The sequence below is a fragment of the Salvelinus fontinalis genome, chromosome 10 (genome assembly GCF_029448725.1).
Source record: "Salvelinus fontinalis isolate EN_2023a chromosome 10, ASM2944872v1, whole genome shotgun sequence".
Taxonomy (NCBI): domain Eukaryota; kingdom Metazoa; phylum Chordata; class Actinopteri; order Salmoniformes; family Salmonidae; genus Salvelinus; species Salvelinus fontinalis.
The window spans coordinates 33,749,830-33,765,565 of record NC_074674.1 but is presented as its reverse complement, the minus strand read 5'-3'; the positions used below and the strand labels follow the sequence as shown (position 1 = coordinate 33,765,565).

At 45.6% G+C, this 15,736-nt stretch overlaps 1 protein-coding gene across 1 annotated transcript in view; it reads right to left on the bottom strand.

Moving 5' to 3' along the window:
* Positions 1–1,211: 1,211 nt before the first annotated feature.
* LOC129863283 (protein turtle homolog A-like) overlaps positions 1,212–15,736 on the bottom strand; it is a 40,153-nt gene continuing 25,628 nt past the window's right edge. Inside the window, exons 13-20 of the mRNA XM_055935174.1 lie at positions 15,278–15,468; positions 14,930–15,144; positions 12,824–12,908; positions 12,273–12,443; positions 11,866–11,902; positions 2,023–4,035; positions 1,772–1,857; positions 1,212–1,364 (exon numbers count right to left, since the gene is read on the bottom strand). Coding sequence (XP_055791149.1) covers positions 2,211–4,035; positions 11,866–11,902; positions 12,273–12,443; positions 12,824–12,908; positions 14,930–15,144; positions 15,278–15,468 — 2,524 coding nt within the window. The 3' untranslated portion in view covers positions 1,212–1,364; positions 1,772–1,857; positions 2,023–2,210. The remainder of the gene's footprint in view (positions 1,365–1,771; positions 1,858–2,022; positions 4,036–11,865; positions 11,903–12,272; positions 12,444–12,823; positions 12,909–14,929; positions 15,145–15,277; positions 15,469–15,736) is intronic.

Here is a 15,736-nt window from a genome sequence, read left to right as displayed (position 1 = left end):
AGTCTCATTTTACACAAGGTTGGTGAAAAAAAATGGCCTTCATTTATCCCAGCAACAGGCGATTATTACCAGCCAAACCCTTACCCTCCTCATTCACACACAAAATAACTACTGCACTCTGAGTATAAAAAAATCTATTGACAGTACAAACATTGCACAACATCAATGAGGTTAAAAACAGAGGGAAATTAGATTTGCTACATCTTGAGAATATGGGTAGAAAAGAAAGGAGTGGTTCTTCATAGTGTGATCTATAGCTACATCTGATCATCCCTAGTGAGTTAACCTCCTGGGGTAATAGTATTGATTGTTTACTCAGAGCTCAGGGTTGTACTGCAGATGCTGTCACACTAGGCCAGGACTGTGGAAAGAAAAATACTTGTGAAAAAGGCATGATGCAGCCTACTTCTTCTGCAATGTCCATCAGTCCTGTTATCCTGCCCTGTCAAGCTGTCAAGCTCTCTCTCTATCTCTCTCTCTCTTGCTCTCTCTTGCTCTCTCTTGCTCTCTCTTGCTCTCTCTTGCTCGCTGTCCCTCTCCATCTCACAGAAAATCGATCATCCGTCAGAGTTCTGTCAAACGTTGAAAGTGTTGGAACAAAGTGTCAGCAGTGGAACAAAGTGCCAGCCCAATGGTGGTTTGCCTTTTCTCAAAGCAATAAAAATAATCTCCAACTGTTCTTCCGTGAGTCCAAGAGTATGATTATTGTATTGATTATAGTCAGCACCATGATGATGAGAAAGGCAGACCAAATATTGTACCTGCTTGTTCACTGACTTGGTACCATAAATGTAGTATTCCATACAAGAAGCAGAGATCAATCAATGTAACTACTAGCTCTTGTAAATCAGTGGTAAAAGTCCTCTTCGGTAGGTAGAGCTCTGAACAACAACAGCCAATTCTTTATTCAGTCCTGAGCGTCCACCAGAGTCCAGTCAGTCAGATGGTTGAGAGGTTGATGACTGTACAGCCATACTGACGATGGCACTCTATTTTCACATTGTTGGTGGAAGACTGTATAAATAAAAGTGTGAAATTCACTGGGATATTCGTGGAAAGCAACGGGAGAAGACCGACAGATGCATACAAACAGAAAAGCAAACAAAAACACCCACACAATAAGGTAAGAGGGACATGGGTAAACACAGCCAATCACACAGATCAGTAGTCCTGTTCAGACACACAATAACAGAAATTAGAGCTCTGAGCTGACCTTAGGTATAGATGGGATTGTCAGAACAGCACAGTCTCTGGCTCGGGGTCTGAGTAGCGGCTGGTCTCATGGTGATGACCCTGGAATTGGACTGACTCTTTGAGGCCCTTCCTGGAATGGTGCATGCTGGGAGTAGACTTCAGTAGACTCACTGAGGAGAAGATTGGATAGGGATTAGAAAGATCCTTATATAATCTAAAGCAGGGGTGTCAATCAAACCAATTGAAGAATTTCTGAAGAACCTTTAGTTTAAAAAAAAACGAAGAGTCTTCACTGTGTCCAGCCCGCTAACAGTCTCTAAAACTAAAGCTAGACAGTCAGGAACATTTAAAAAGTCCCAAAAGAGTGGACAGATTTTATGTGGATCTTGACAGCAAGGCAAGACAACCAATTTGCTGTGTGGCCTCGGTGAAGACCGAATGTGGCCCTTAGGGCAAAATGAGATTGACATGCCTGTTCTTAAGCAACAGAGCTAGTGTTATTAAACTCAGTTCTGAACATCTTTAATTCACAGACAGTGGCATGCCAGTCTAAAAAGGAACATTATAGCTCTCTCACTTGTGCCTTCAAGGTCTTGATCTCCTGGCTGAATGGACACATCAGTTGAGTCCCACTCATAATTCTTATCCACTGAGGCCTTTCTCCTGAAGAAGCACACACACACACAAGTGGAAAGTTTGTGATGGCTGACATTGAAGGGCATTTTATTTAATTGTCTATTAATTGTGTTGCATCTTACTCAATGTGAAAGGGACAATGTAGACAGAGAGTAATAGAGCTATTAAATAAAAGAAGACTCAAGCACTCACCTTTTCAATGCCTCCATGTCCTGTAGGAGTGTCTCCTTTGTGTTCCCCTGTATCTCCTCGATGGTCTCAGGAGAGCTGGTGAGGGTTGGGGACAGGCAGATGGACAGGCACCCATTGGGAGGCTCCAGACTCCCCCTGCCACTCCTCTGGCTGGCATAGCTACTGTAGCTCCTCCCTGAGTCTGGCACTCAAGGAGAGGAACAGTTTTCATGGCTGAGAGAGTCGACCCAGGCGTCAGGCGTCAGGAAGTTACCCTGGGATTGTCTCCTGGAATCTAGACTGTGGCTGCGCTGGTGGTGGCGGCCGTCCCCGTTCTGAGAGCCTCCTAGACTGAGGGCCTTCCTGAGCACCGGCCTGGGAGGCTGAATGGTAGTTGGGCTTCTGCCCCGAGGTGATCTCCTGTGCCACTTCTCCCGCTCCTCTCTAGGTACTGGGCTCTTTTTGTGGTCCAATGGATGGCCTCTGCGGCCTTTTTTTGTGGTTTGCGGTCCTCTGTGGCCTTTCTCTGCCAATAGGCTCTGGAGCTTTATGGGATTTGTAGGAGGATCAACTGAGCCTTCTGGTTCATCCACACTCATCTCTAAACAGTCTGAGAGATCCAACACTGTGTGTTGAGATTGCTTTTCAAATGGCTGTGACTTTGTTAACGCCACTTTCCATACACCATGCACTTTGTTGACAGAGACATCTGGCTTAGACTTGTGTGAAATTCTGCCATTGGAATGGCATTGATTGCTCTTGCTGTTCCATTCATGTGACTCTGAGTCATCTCCCTTCAACTCTGTTGACATGTGAGTAGTATCACAAAGCCCTGTGTGTGTCTTGAAACTCGCAGCTTCTTTCCCTTCTTGCCTCTCTAGTGGCTGGTGACTCACCCTCCTCTTAGAGTGACCCTCTAATCTCTTATCCCTGAGGTGGTGTTGTGTGACAGGTGACAGAGAGGGACATTGAGTGACTGGAGGGTCACAGTGGAGGGTCACTGTCCTCTCAGAGGTGGTGTGAAGGGCTGCGACCAGGCTGGTGGCTGAGGTGAGAGGGCTGGCCTCCCAGTGAATATAAGATGGGGACGAAGGCCTTTTGGCCATGCTAGAACTCCCCCAGTTGGCCTGAGGATGACAGTGATGGGGGTGGTTTTGTAGGGAGGTGCTTTCCTGAGGTTTCCATATGGGATCACATTCTTCAGTCTCTCTCCAGCTCTCCTCATCTATGCCGGGTCTCTTGCTCTTCCCATATAAAGTAGCGTTCCTCTCCAGTGTGTACTTCCGTAGCTTTCTCTCCAGCTCCTCTCTCTCCCGGGCCAGCTTCAGACACCTGCTCAGGTTGCCGGTCTCCCTCTCATGCTCCATCTGTAGCATCAGGGTGCTGGAGATGGCATGCTGGAAGGCCCGCTTTAGTGACAGGTATCCTGGTTTGCTCTCCTCCAGGCTAGGCTGGGGGTACATGTCTGAGTTACTGTCCGAGTAGAGACTACTCTCGCCTGGATGTCCAGCACAACTGTCTTTCTTCCCATCCAGGTAGAATCGTCCATGGAGGGAAAGGTGTTTGGCCATGGCACGGACCATGGTCGTGGGGTTGGGGTTAGATCCACCACAGGGGGGTAGGTCCACTGAGAGGACCAATGGCGGCTCCCTCCTCACACAGGGGGACACTGACCTCTGGACCTCAGTGGATTGTGGGAAGTCTTTCCTCATGGATCTTATGTTGTGGGAAATGTGGACAGAGGTCTGGTCATAGGGCTGCATCATGAAGAGACCGTCAGGGCCTCTGAAGATGAACTCTAGAGGGGAAGTGGGAGAAGAGCCTGTCCTGGGGAGGTGGGGGGCGTAATGAGGAGGTGGTGGGGGGCAGGAGAGCAGCTGCTGGCACTGGTCATGGTATTCACTGCGGCTGGGTCTGTCGAAAGAGGAGTGGTCCGACTGGGAGGAGGAGCAGGAGCGGGAGGTGGAGCCAGGATAGTGGGAGTGGAGGAGCTTCTGCTTCAGCACACTGTCTGGACTGCTAGCAAGTGACCCGCTACGAGAGAGAGAACAGGGAATATACTTCAGGTCGAAGGGACACTTTACCGAGCCATCACCAACCATGTCTTGAGATGTTTTGTGAAGACATCTTGAGACATCTTAAGCAAGGTTGGAGAGTAACGGATTACGTGAAACCCGTTGCATGTAACAGTTTAACAAAAGACTGTAACTGTAATCTGTTACGTTACCATCAAAAATAGATCACAGATCACAGATACTTTTGAAAAACTAGATGATTACTTCTAGGGTTACTTTAAAATCAGAAAGGATATTTGCGAAAACAAATCTTTGACAATTCTCTGTTTTCTCAATGACATTAAAATCAGCATAATAGGGGGTGCTGTTTTCACTTTGTAAAAATTTTGTTCCCAAATTAAACTGCCTCGTACTCAATTCTTGCTCGTACAATATGCATATTATTATTACTATTGGATAGAAAACACTCTCTAGTTTCTAAAACCGTTTGAATTATATCTGTGAGTAAAACAGAACTCAAGTTGGAGCAATTTTCCTATGAGGAAGTGAGAAATCTGAAATCAGTCAGGCTGTTCTGAGGTCAGTTTATTAATTTGCAAGTCGTCTATTGGTCGAGATGCACTGCATACGCCTTCCCCTGGATGTCAGCAAATAGTGAGAATTGGAATGGTGATGCTAGGCAGATCTGAGGCCATATAAAGGGTTTGGGAACGTGGGGTCCACTCTTTTCAACATTCGCCATGACGCAAGACAGACCTCAGGATGGCGTTCTAGAAAGCTCCCGTTATAGCCCTTAGATATATCCGGCTCTGATTTTTTTCAATATAGGTGTTGAAGACATCATAATGTTGTTATTTTAAACCGAGTTATATCAGTTTATATCAGTATATTGCGATTTTCGGATATTTCTTAGTGCTGCGTTATAGTGAGTTGGACACGTCTTTGCCACATGGCTAATGTTTACTGCTAATTCCAAAGTTGAAGGCGACAATCTACAACCGAGCAACGATTCCTCTGGACAAAAGACAACTTGCCCAAGATTCTGATGGGAGCTCATCAAAAAGTAAGAACTATTTATGATGTTAATTTGTTGTTTGTTGAAAAATGTAAAACTCATATTCCGCCATTAATTTCGGCGAGGTCTCGCTTTAACGCACGCTGTATATCGTAGTAACGTTAATTTTAAAAATCTAACACAGCGGTTGCATTGAGAACTAATGTTTCTTTCATTTGCTGTCCAACCTGTATTTTTTAGTCAAGTTTATGATTAGTTACTGATTAGATTAGGTGCCTCTCCCAAGATTTCTCCCAACATTTTGTTGGCAGCTTGGCTACTATTCTCATTGTATAACCACGATTTGTGCCGCTAAATATGCACATTTTCGAACAAACTCTATATGTATTGTGTAATATGATGTTATAGGACTGTCATCTGAAGAAGTTTGAGAAGGTTAGTGAAAAAATTTATATCTTTTGCTGGTTTATTCGTTATCGCTATTGTTGGCTTGAATCAATGCAGTTGTGTGGTTGGCTATTGTAGTAAGCTAATATAATGCTATATTGTGTTTTCGCTGTAAAACACTTAAAAAATCTGAAATATTGTCTGGATTCACAAGATCTTTGTCTTTCATTTGCTGTACGCTGTGTATTTTTAAGAAATGTTTTATGATGAGTATTTAGGTAATTCACGTTGGTCTCTGTAGTTATTCTAGTTGCTTTGGTGAGAGTTGTGATGGTGGCTGCAATGTAAAACTATGATTTATACCTGAAATATGCACATTTTTCTAACAAAACATATGCTATACAATAAATATGTTATCAGACTGTCATCTGATGAAGTTGTTTCTTGGTTAGTGACTATTTATATCTTTATTTGGTCGAAATTGTGATAGCTACCTATGCAGGAAAAAATGGTGGAGAAAAAAAAGTTGTGTCTTTTGCTATCGTGGTTAGCTAATAGAAATACATATTGTGTCTTCCCTGTAAAACATTTTAAAAATCAGAAATGATGGCTGGATTCACAAGATGTGTATCTTTCATCTGGTGTCTTGGACTTGTGATTTAATGATATTTAGATGCTAGTATTTACTTGTGACGCTATGCTAGGCTATGCTAGTCAGCTTTTTTACTGATGGCGGTGCTCCCGGATCCGGGATTGTGTGCAAGTAGAAGTTAAAAAAGGCACAAGTTTAAGTTTGTTCCACCTGAGCAAGTCTGACCACAAGTTAGAGACCACTATGATGACACACCACATGTGTTTGATGGATCACAGGAAAAGAGCAGGAATAGGCTTTTGTAGGCTACAGTCCAAGCCATGTCTTCCAATGGTGCGACTGCTGTCGGCATCCAAAGTTTATCCAACTTTAATAAACACTTGGAGGTAAGGACAACAGCAGTGGTGTAGCCTACGGGTGAAATACGGATATCACTAATTATTGATATCTACATAGAGCATTGATCTGAATCACACTGCTTCTCTCTCATTTAGTTATTTGTGCCTTACGGATTATGGTTGTTGTGGATGGTTGATCACAAATGTAGATGTGTATTTTAACCCAATAATGGTTGAATTGAAGAAGTTTAAGCTGCCTATCAATCATTGTTTTTGCAACCTGTGAACAGCCAGTGAAAGATCTGCTCTTGCAACATTTGCATACTGCATATCTCAGCCTATGGATTATTATTTGACCCTGCTGGTCATCTATGAATGTTTGAACATCTTGAAGAACATTCTGGCCTTAATTGCCATGCACTCTTATAATCTCCACCCTGTACAGCCAGAAGAGGACTGGCCACCCCTCAGAACCTGGTTCCTCTCCAGGTTTCTTCCTAGGTTCCTGCCTTTCTAGGTAGTTCTTACTAGCCACCATACTTCTACATCTGCATTGCTTGCTGTTTGGGGTTTTAGGCTGGGTTTCTGTACAGCATTTTGTGAGATCTGCTGATGTAAAAAGGGCTTTATAAATACATTTGATTGATTGAATTTGATTATGGAATAGAAGTTTGAGGGACTTCCTAACTTGTAAACTCCTCCTTTGTATTTTTCTACATACTGTCAAAAACAAGTTTTATTTAAGAAGACCACAAGTGAGGCTTTTATTGCTCAATCTAATTTGTGCTGATTCAAAAAGAATAGGTCTATAGGTCTAACGGACACATGCTCAAATTCACACACTTTTGATAGACTTAAAGGGGCAACCTGTAGTTGCTTCATCCATGTATGGATTTATAAATTAATGGCATATACCAATTGACTTTGAAGATTATAACTTATAAATGCATCATGAGTTTAGTTCAACTGTCCTACTCCATCAGAACCCAAAATATAAACCAGTTTTTATCTAATGTTTGTAAACATTGTCAATGTAAACAAACACTATATAGCCTTATAACATGGTTAAAAAAATCATTTTGATATCATGGATGGTCAGTCCTTGCATCCATAGCTCTGTCTATTAATCTGAGAGTGGTTACATTTCTCCAGGCCCATCCCTCAACTTTTACCAAAACAGAGGTTCATTTTGTTATTGTTTCAACTGTGGATTCGCCCTTGAAACAGCTGCAAATTATCGAGATATCAAAGTGTCACCTACAAAAACGTAAACAATAGGGCTATAGCAAATTCAGCATATGGCATTCATTTTTCACATGCAAATAGCACTTTTCGGTAATGCTCAAAGCATACCATTCCAGGAAGATCAGTATTTATTTTCAATTTGAAATAATGAGCCCAATCAGTCCTCCTTCACAACAAAATCAGAGTAAGCTAATAAGCCTGTAGTTTTTGGGTTATGCTCAGGTAAAACAATTTGGCTAATAGAAACTTGTAACAGTCCTGACCTATTTATGTTAGTTTTTATGTGTTTTTGGTCAGGGCATGTGTTTTGGGTGGGCAGTCTATGTTACCTGTTTCTATGTTGGTTTCGGTTTGCCTGGTATGGCTCTTGATTAGAGGCAGGTGGTTTGCATTTTCCTCTAATCAAGAGTCATATTTAGGTAGGGCATTATCACTGTGTGTTTGTGGGTGATTGTCTCCTGTGATGTCTTCGTTATGTTCGATGTATTCACTTTTGGAGCTGTTTGGCTGTTCGTATGTTTCGATGTCCGTTCCTGTTCGTGAGTTTACGTTTGTCTATGTAAGAACGTTAGTAGCCTGTATGTTTGTGCACAACGTTTGTAGCTTCACGGTCGTTTTGTTATTTTGTTGTTTTGTTAAAGTGTTTTTGTGTCGTGTTCATCTTCGTGTTATAATAAAAGAAGATGGCATATTTTCCAACTGCTGCATTTTGGTCCGTTAATCCGCCACACGATCGTGACAGAATTACCCACCAACAAAATGTGACCAAGCGGTATGGGAAAAATAAACGGAGTAAGGGACAGAAGAAGGAGCAATGGACATGGGACGATGTTCTGGATGGAAAGGGTTGCTACACTTGGGAGGAGATCCTGGCTGGGAGGGATCGCCTCCCATGGGAACAGGTAGAGGCACTGAGGAGAGCGGAGGCTACCGGAGAGAGGAACCGGAGCTATGAGGGAACGCGTCTGGCACGGAAGCCGAAAAAGCCCGTGAGTAACTCCCAAAAATTTCTTGGGGGGGGGCTAAAGGGTAGTGGGCCAAGGGCAGGTAGGAGACCTGCGCCCACTTCCCAGGCTTACCGTGGAGAGCGGGAGTACGGGCAGGCGCCGTGTTACGCAGTAGAGCGCACGGTGTCTCCTGTACGAGTGCATAGCCCGGTGCGGGTTATTCCACCTCCCCGCACTGGGAGGGCTAGATTGGGTATTGAGCCAGGTGTCATGAGGCCGGCTCAACGCGTCTGGTCTCCAGTGCGTCTCCTCGGGCCGGCATACATGGCACCTGCCTTACGCATGGTTTCCCCGGTTCGCCTACATAGCCCGGTGCGGGTTATTCCACCTCCCCGCACTGGTCGGGCAACCGGGAGCATTCAACCAGGTAAGGTCGGGCAGGCTCAATGCTCAAGAGAGCCAGTACTCCTCCACGGTCCGGTATTTCCGGCACCACCTCCCCGCCCCAGCCTAGTACCTACAGTGTCTACACTACGCACTAGGCTACCAGTGCGTATCCTGAGCCCTGTTCCTCCTCCACGCACTCTCCCTGTAGTGCGTGTATCTAGCCCGGTGCCTCCAGTTCCGGGTCCACGCACTAAGCTACCTGTGCGTCTCCAGAGCCCTGAACCCACTGTATCTTCTCCCCCTACTAATCCTGATGTGCTTGTCCTCAGCCCGGTGTCACCAGTGCCGGTACCACGCATCAGGGATAGAGTAGGCTTTGAGAATACAGTGTGCCCTGTCCCTGCTCCCCGCACTAGTAGGAAGGTGCTTGTCATTAGCACGGTGCCTCCAGTTCCGGCACCACGCACCAGGTCTACAGTGCGCCATATCCGGCCAGAGCCATCCGTCTCCCCAGCGCCATCTGAGCCATCCGTCTCCCCAGCGCCATCTGAGCCATCCGTCTCCCCAGCGCCATCTGAGCCATCCGTCTCCCCAGCGCCATCTGAGCCATCCGTCTCCCCAGCGCCATCTGAGCCATCCGTCTCCCCAGCGCCATCTGAGTCATCCGTCTGCCAGGAGCCTGCAAAGCCGCCCGTCTGCCATGAGCCTGCAAAGCCGCCCGTCTGCCATGAGCCTACAGAGCCATCCGCCAGACAGGAGCCGCTAGAGCCGTCAGCCAGACAGGAGCCGCTAGAGCCGCCCGCCAGACAGGATCTGCCAGAGCCGCCAACCAGACAGGATCTGCCAGAGCCGCCAACCAGACAGGATCTGCCAGAGCCGCCAACCAGACAGGATCTGCCAGAGCCGCCAATCAGACAGGATCTGCCAGAGCCGCCAGCGAGCCATGAGCAGCCAGAGCCGTCAGAGAGCCATGAGCAGCCAGAGCCGTCAGAGAGCCATGAGCAGCCAGAGCCGTCAAAGAGCCATGAGCAGCCAGAGCCGTCAGTGAGCCATGAGCAGCCAGAGCCGTCAGAGAGCCATGAGCAGCCAGAGCCGTCAGAGCGCCATGAGCGTCGAGAGCCGTCAGCCTGCCATGAGCGTCGAGAGCCGTCAGCCTGCCATGAGCGTCGAGAGCCGTCAGCCTGCCATGAGCGTCGAGAGCCGTCAGCCTGCCATGAGCGTAGAGAGCCGTCAGTCTGCCATGAGCGTCGAGAGCCGTCAGCCAGCATGGACCTGCCAGAGCCGTCCAAACAGGACCTGCCAGAGTCCTTCAGCCGGGATCTGCCCCTTGTCCCGGTGTTGCCCCTTGTCCCGGTGCTGCCCCTTGTCCCGGTGCTGCCCCTTGTCCCGGTGCTGCCCCTTGTCCCGGTGCTGCCCCTTGTCCCGGTGCTGCCCCTTGTCCCGGTGCTGCCCCTTGTCCCGGTGCTGCCCCTTATTCCGGTGATGGTCCTTATCCTGGTGCTGCCCCTTGTTCTGGTGCTGCCCCTTGTCCCGGTGCTACCCCTTGTCCCGGTGCTGCCCCTTGTCCTGGTGCTAGCTGTTTATTTAGGGGAAGGTAGTGTCAGGGTGGGCATTAGAAGGGGTAGAAAGAAGAGGGGAGTGACTATGGTGGTGCGGGGACAGCGTCCTGAACCGGAACCACCACCGTGGTCAACTGCCCACCCGGACCCTCCCCTGGACTTTGTGCTGGTGCGCCCGGCGTTCGCACCTTGGGGGGGGGGTACTGTAACAGTCCTGACCTATTTATGTTAGTTTTTATGTGTTTTTGGTCAGGGCATGTGTTTTGGGTGGGCAGTCTATGTTACCTGTTTCTATGTTGGTTTCGGTTTGCCTGGTATGGCTCTTGATTAGAGGCAGGTGGTTTGCATTTTCCTCTAATCAAGAGTCATATTTAGGTAGGGCATTATCACTGTGTGTTTGTGGGTGATTGTCTCCTGTGATGTCTTCGTTATGTTCGATGTATTCACTTTTGGAGCTGTTTGGCTGTTCGTATGTTTCGATGTCCGTTCCTGTTCGTGAGTTTACGTTTGTCTATGTAAGAACGTTAGTAGCCTGTATGTTTGTGCACAACGTTTGTAGCTTCACGGTCGTTTTGTTATTTTGTTGTTTTGTTAAAGTGTTTTTGTGTCGTGTTCATCTTCGTGTTATAATAAAAGAAGATGGCATATTTTCCAACTGCTGCATTTTGGTCCGTTAATCCGCCACACGATCGTGACAAAACTTCCATATTTCTAAGTCCTATTTTTGAAGATCAAGTTTTTCCTAGCCACCGTGCTTCTACACCTGCATTGCTTGCTGTTTGGGGTTTTAGGCTGGGTTTCTGTACAGCACTTTGAGATATCAGCTGATGTAAGAAGGGCTATATAAATACATTTGATTTGATTTGATCAAGGGTTATTAAATTCATTGGAATGACTGGAAATTTGACAGACTTTGGTTTTTAATGTAAATATATAACCTAATAATCTTATTATTATCTGTATTAAAAAGCAATGGGTTAGAAGAAGCCTACATAACCAGCTATGTAAATTCTAACTTTGATTTATCCTGCAATAGATGTCTTCTTCTAATGCCTCTTAAGGGGAAACTAATCTAAAAGTAACTGAAAGTAATCAGATTATGTTATTGAGTTTGGGTAACAATTTTGGACAGGTATCAAGTAACTGTAACGGATTACATTTAGGAGGTAACCTACCCAACCCAATGTCTTCAGAAAAATTAAAATGTCTCTACAGACACGTCTTGAAGACGTCTTAAGATGTTTAGAAAATGACATTAAGACAAAGGCGATGGCTGGGTATGGTACTTTAAAATCTTATGAAAGTCAGAAAAAAAACTAATCTTAAGTAAAACAAAATGGCAATGAGAAAGAAAACAATTCATAATAAGGGGCACTTACGTTGAGGGGGGGCTTTTATAGACGGCAGGAGGGAGATCTGAAAGGGCAGGGGGGAAAGAGGATCATTCACAATGACACAGTCACCATGGAAAGGAAATCAATGAAAAAACAAGCCCAATAATACGAGCCCATTCAAAGCAGACAAAAATGGCCGGAGGCACAGCAATTGGCCATCCCTCAAAGTTAATTACCGGCACAATAATCAGCCAAATTATTGAGAAATGACCCTAATTAACCGCAATGTAAACGACATGAATATATTTTACAACTAAAGCGGGATGGAGTTGACAAGCATGGTGTCATGTCCATGCTCTGAACTATGATTTATCAAAGAGTATTGGAGGACCTCTATCTGCTGTATCGTGGTGCTCATAGTGCATGTAATTAGTTCATTGATAATGTTTCACCATCTTTCCTCTTCCTGCGTCGCTGGTCTCTCTTGTGACTGATGATACACACTGTCCCTAGGACCAGGATGAGGGCCAAACACAGGAAGGCAACTCCTCCCATCACTCCAGCCAATAACGGCTTGGGTTCAAACTCCAGGAGGCGGGAACTGGCAGGGTACATATCCATCCCTGTGGCATGACCACAACATCAGCATCCATAAGACAGAGATTTATCACAACCAAATGTTAACAATGCATTCATTCCCTTACAGTAGATACACTAGGGCAGTTCACCCAAGATACTGCATGACAGAATAGAAGCATGATGTCTATTACCTCTGTTATATTGGTCTTCAATATGTCCCATGATGAAATATTAATATCATGTTAAAAAAGCCAGACAATGGTCTAATTCTAACAAAATTATTAGCTGCAATATTTCCATGATTCAGACTCCTACTAGACCAGTATTCTCCAGAGGGCTGTTCTAATTATGTGGTGCCAGTGGAACAGAGAGGAGAGAGGCTGCCTGCCTAGCTTTCCCTGGCTCCAAAGCCTGAAACACTAACCCATGTTAGAGACGTTAACTGATGGACTGGGCTCGCTCAGCAACACCCCTCGCCGGGACAGCAGCCGCAGCTCGTACACAGAGTCCTAGACACACACACACACACACACACACAAACACACAGACACACACACACGGGAGGATGGAGGGGTAGGGGATGAAACCACACTTTGTCAACATGGGATAGCGCCTGGAATGCTAATCAGGATCATCTGAATTCAGATTTAGGGAAGAGAAGGAGAGGGACAAAGGAGGCAGACAGAGAGGAAGGATATATACTGAACAAAAATACAAACACATGTGCAACAATGTTCAAGATTTTACTGAGCTACAGTTCATATAAGGAAATCAGTCAATTTAAATAAATAAATTAAGCCCTAATCTATGGATTTCACATGACTGGGAATACAGATATGCATCGATGGTCACAGATACCTTAAAAAAAGGTAGGGGCATAGATCAGAAAACCAGTCAGTATCTGGTGTGACCATCATTTGCCTAATGCAGCGCGACACATCTCCTTTGCATAGAGTTGATCAGGCTGTTTATTGTGGCCTGTGGAATGTTGTCCCCCTCCTCTTCAATGGCTGTGCAAAGTTGCTGGATATTGGCGCGAACTGGAACACGCTGTCGTACACATCGATCCAGAGCATCCCAAACATGCTCAATGGTTGACATGTCTGTTAAGTACGCAGGCCATGGAATAAGTGGGACATTTTCAGCTTCCAGGAATTGTGTAAAGATCCTTACGACATTATCATGCTGAAACATGAGGTGATGGCAGAGGATAAATGGCACGACAATGGGCGTCAGGATCTCGTCACGGTATCTCTGTGCATTCAAACTGCCATCAATAAAATGCAATTGTGTTTGTGGTCCATAGCTTATGCCTGCCCATTCCATAACCCCAGCGCCACCATGGGGTACTCTGTTCACAGCGATGACATCATCAAACCGCTCACCCACACAACACCATACACATTGTCTGCGGTTGTGAGGCCGGTTGGACGTACTGGCAAATTCTCTAAAACAACGTTGGAGGCGGCTTGTGGTAGAGAAATGAACATTAAATTATCTGGTAACAGCTCTGGTAGACATTCCTGCAGTCAGCATGCCAATTGCATGCTCCCTCAACTTGAAACATCTGTAGAATTGGGTTGTGTGACAAAACTGCACATTTCAGAGTGGCCTTTTATTGTCCCCAGACCCCAGGTGCACCTGTGTAATGATCATGCTGTGTAGTATGCCAAACCTGTCAGGTGGAAGGATTATCTTGGCAAAGGAGAAATGCTTACTAACTAGGATGTAAACAAATTTGTGTCCAAAACGGTTCTTCAGCTGTTCCCATAGGAGAACCCTTTTTGGTTCCAGGTAGAACCCTTTTGGGTTTCATGTTGAACCCTTGGTGGAAAGTGTTCTTCACGGATCCCAAAAGGGTTCTACCTGGCCCCAGAAATGTTCGACCTGGAACTAAAAATGGTTCTTCAAAGGTTTCTCCTATGAGGGCAGCCAAAGAACCATTTTAGGTTTTAGATAGCACTTTTAACACCAGTTTTAAGGTCTCTGCACTGGCTGCCTGTGAATACATTTTAAGATTCTTCTATTGGTTTTTAAATCAATCCACGATTGTACACCACAATAAATGTCAGACATGCTTTTAAGTTATGTACCTAGTAGGTCCCTCAGGTCCTCTGGTACTGGCCGTTTAACTATCCCAAAGCCTAGAACCAAGAGGCATGGAGAGGCAGCCTTTAGTTACTATGCCCCCTGCCTCTGGAATACCTGCCAGAGAACCCGAGGGGGGCCGAAACTGTGGACATATTTAAAATAGAGCTTATTAAAACACACCTTTTTAGCTTTGCTTTCCTTAGGGTGCTTTTAGAGGGTTCAGTTTTTATTGTACATTTTTCAGTTTTTATTTTCATTGTTTTTATTCGTTTTTTCCTGTGAAGCACATTGTGTTGCATTCCATGTCTGAAATGTGCTATTTAAATAAAGCTCAATTTGATTTTCATAACCAATATAAATGTCTCTAAGGCAGCCAAAGCAGGGGATGATATCCGTTGATTGGTCTCAGAGGGAGTGACTAACAGGGACTAGCGGTTACCTTGTGCAGACCTGGAACGATCATCACAGTTCTATTGGCACTGATGTCCTCGTCTAGATTGAACCACTCCCCTTGCTCTGCGCGAGATTGGAGGACAAATCCAGTGATGGGCGGGAACTGAGCCACAGGAGACCATTGCAGGACTATACCTGCCAAACTCTGATTGGCTGACAGCGATGTGGGCGGTTCTAGTTTCGCTCTCCTTGGGAGTGTATCTGATGGTGTAGAGCAGAACAGCCTTAGAAAGAAATACCCCTACTTTGAAAAAAAAAGAAAATGCCTAATTCTCCAGGCATGCAGCCTTGAGTAGACAATGTCATTCAGGCTCTCAACACAACGGGTACTGACTCAGAGTTCGGATGGTGGCGATCTCACTGAAAGGCCCAGTGCCCACTTTGTTGTGTGGCAGGACACTGAACTGGTACTCTGTGTCAGGGACCAGCCCTGTCACCTGCAGACTGGAGCCAGCGGAGGAGGGCACGGGCACAGAGAGCCACTCCTGTTTCTCCCCACTGTCACCAACAGACATCTGCTTCAACCTGCGGAGAGAGAAGGAGAGGGGGAGTGAATGGAGAGAGAAAGAAAAAAGAAAAAGAAAATGGAGCGAGAGAAAGAAAAATAGAATTAAAAAATGAAGAGAAAATAGAGACAGCCCGTGTGTGCATTTTGTATATACTGATCTTATACCATCTATTGCATCTTGCCTATGACGCTCGGCCATCGCTCATCAAAATATTTACATGTACATATTCTTATTCCATCCCTTTAGATTTGTGTGTATTAAGTAGTTGTTGGGGCATTGTTAGA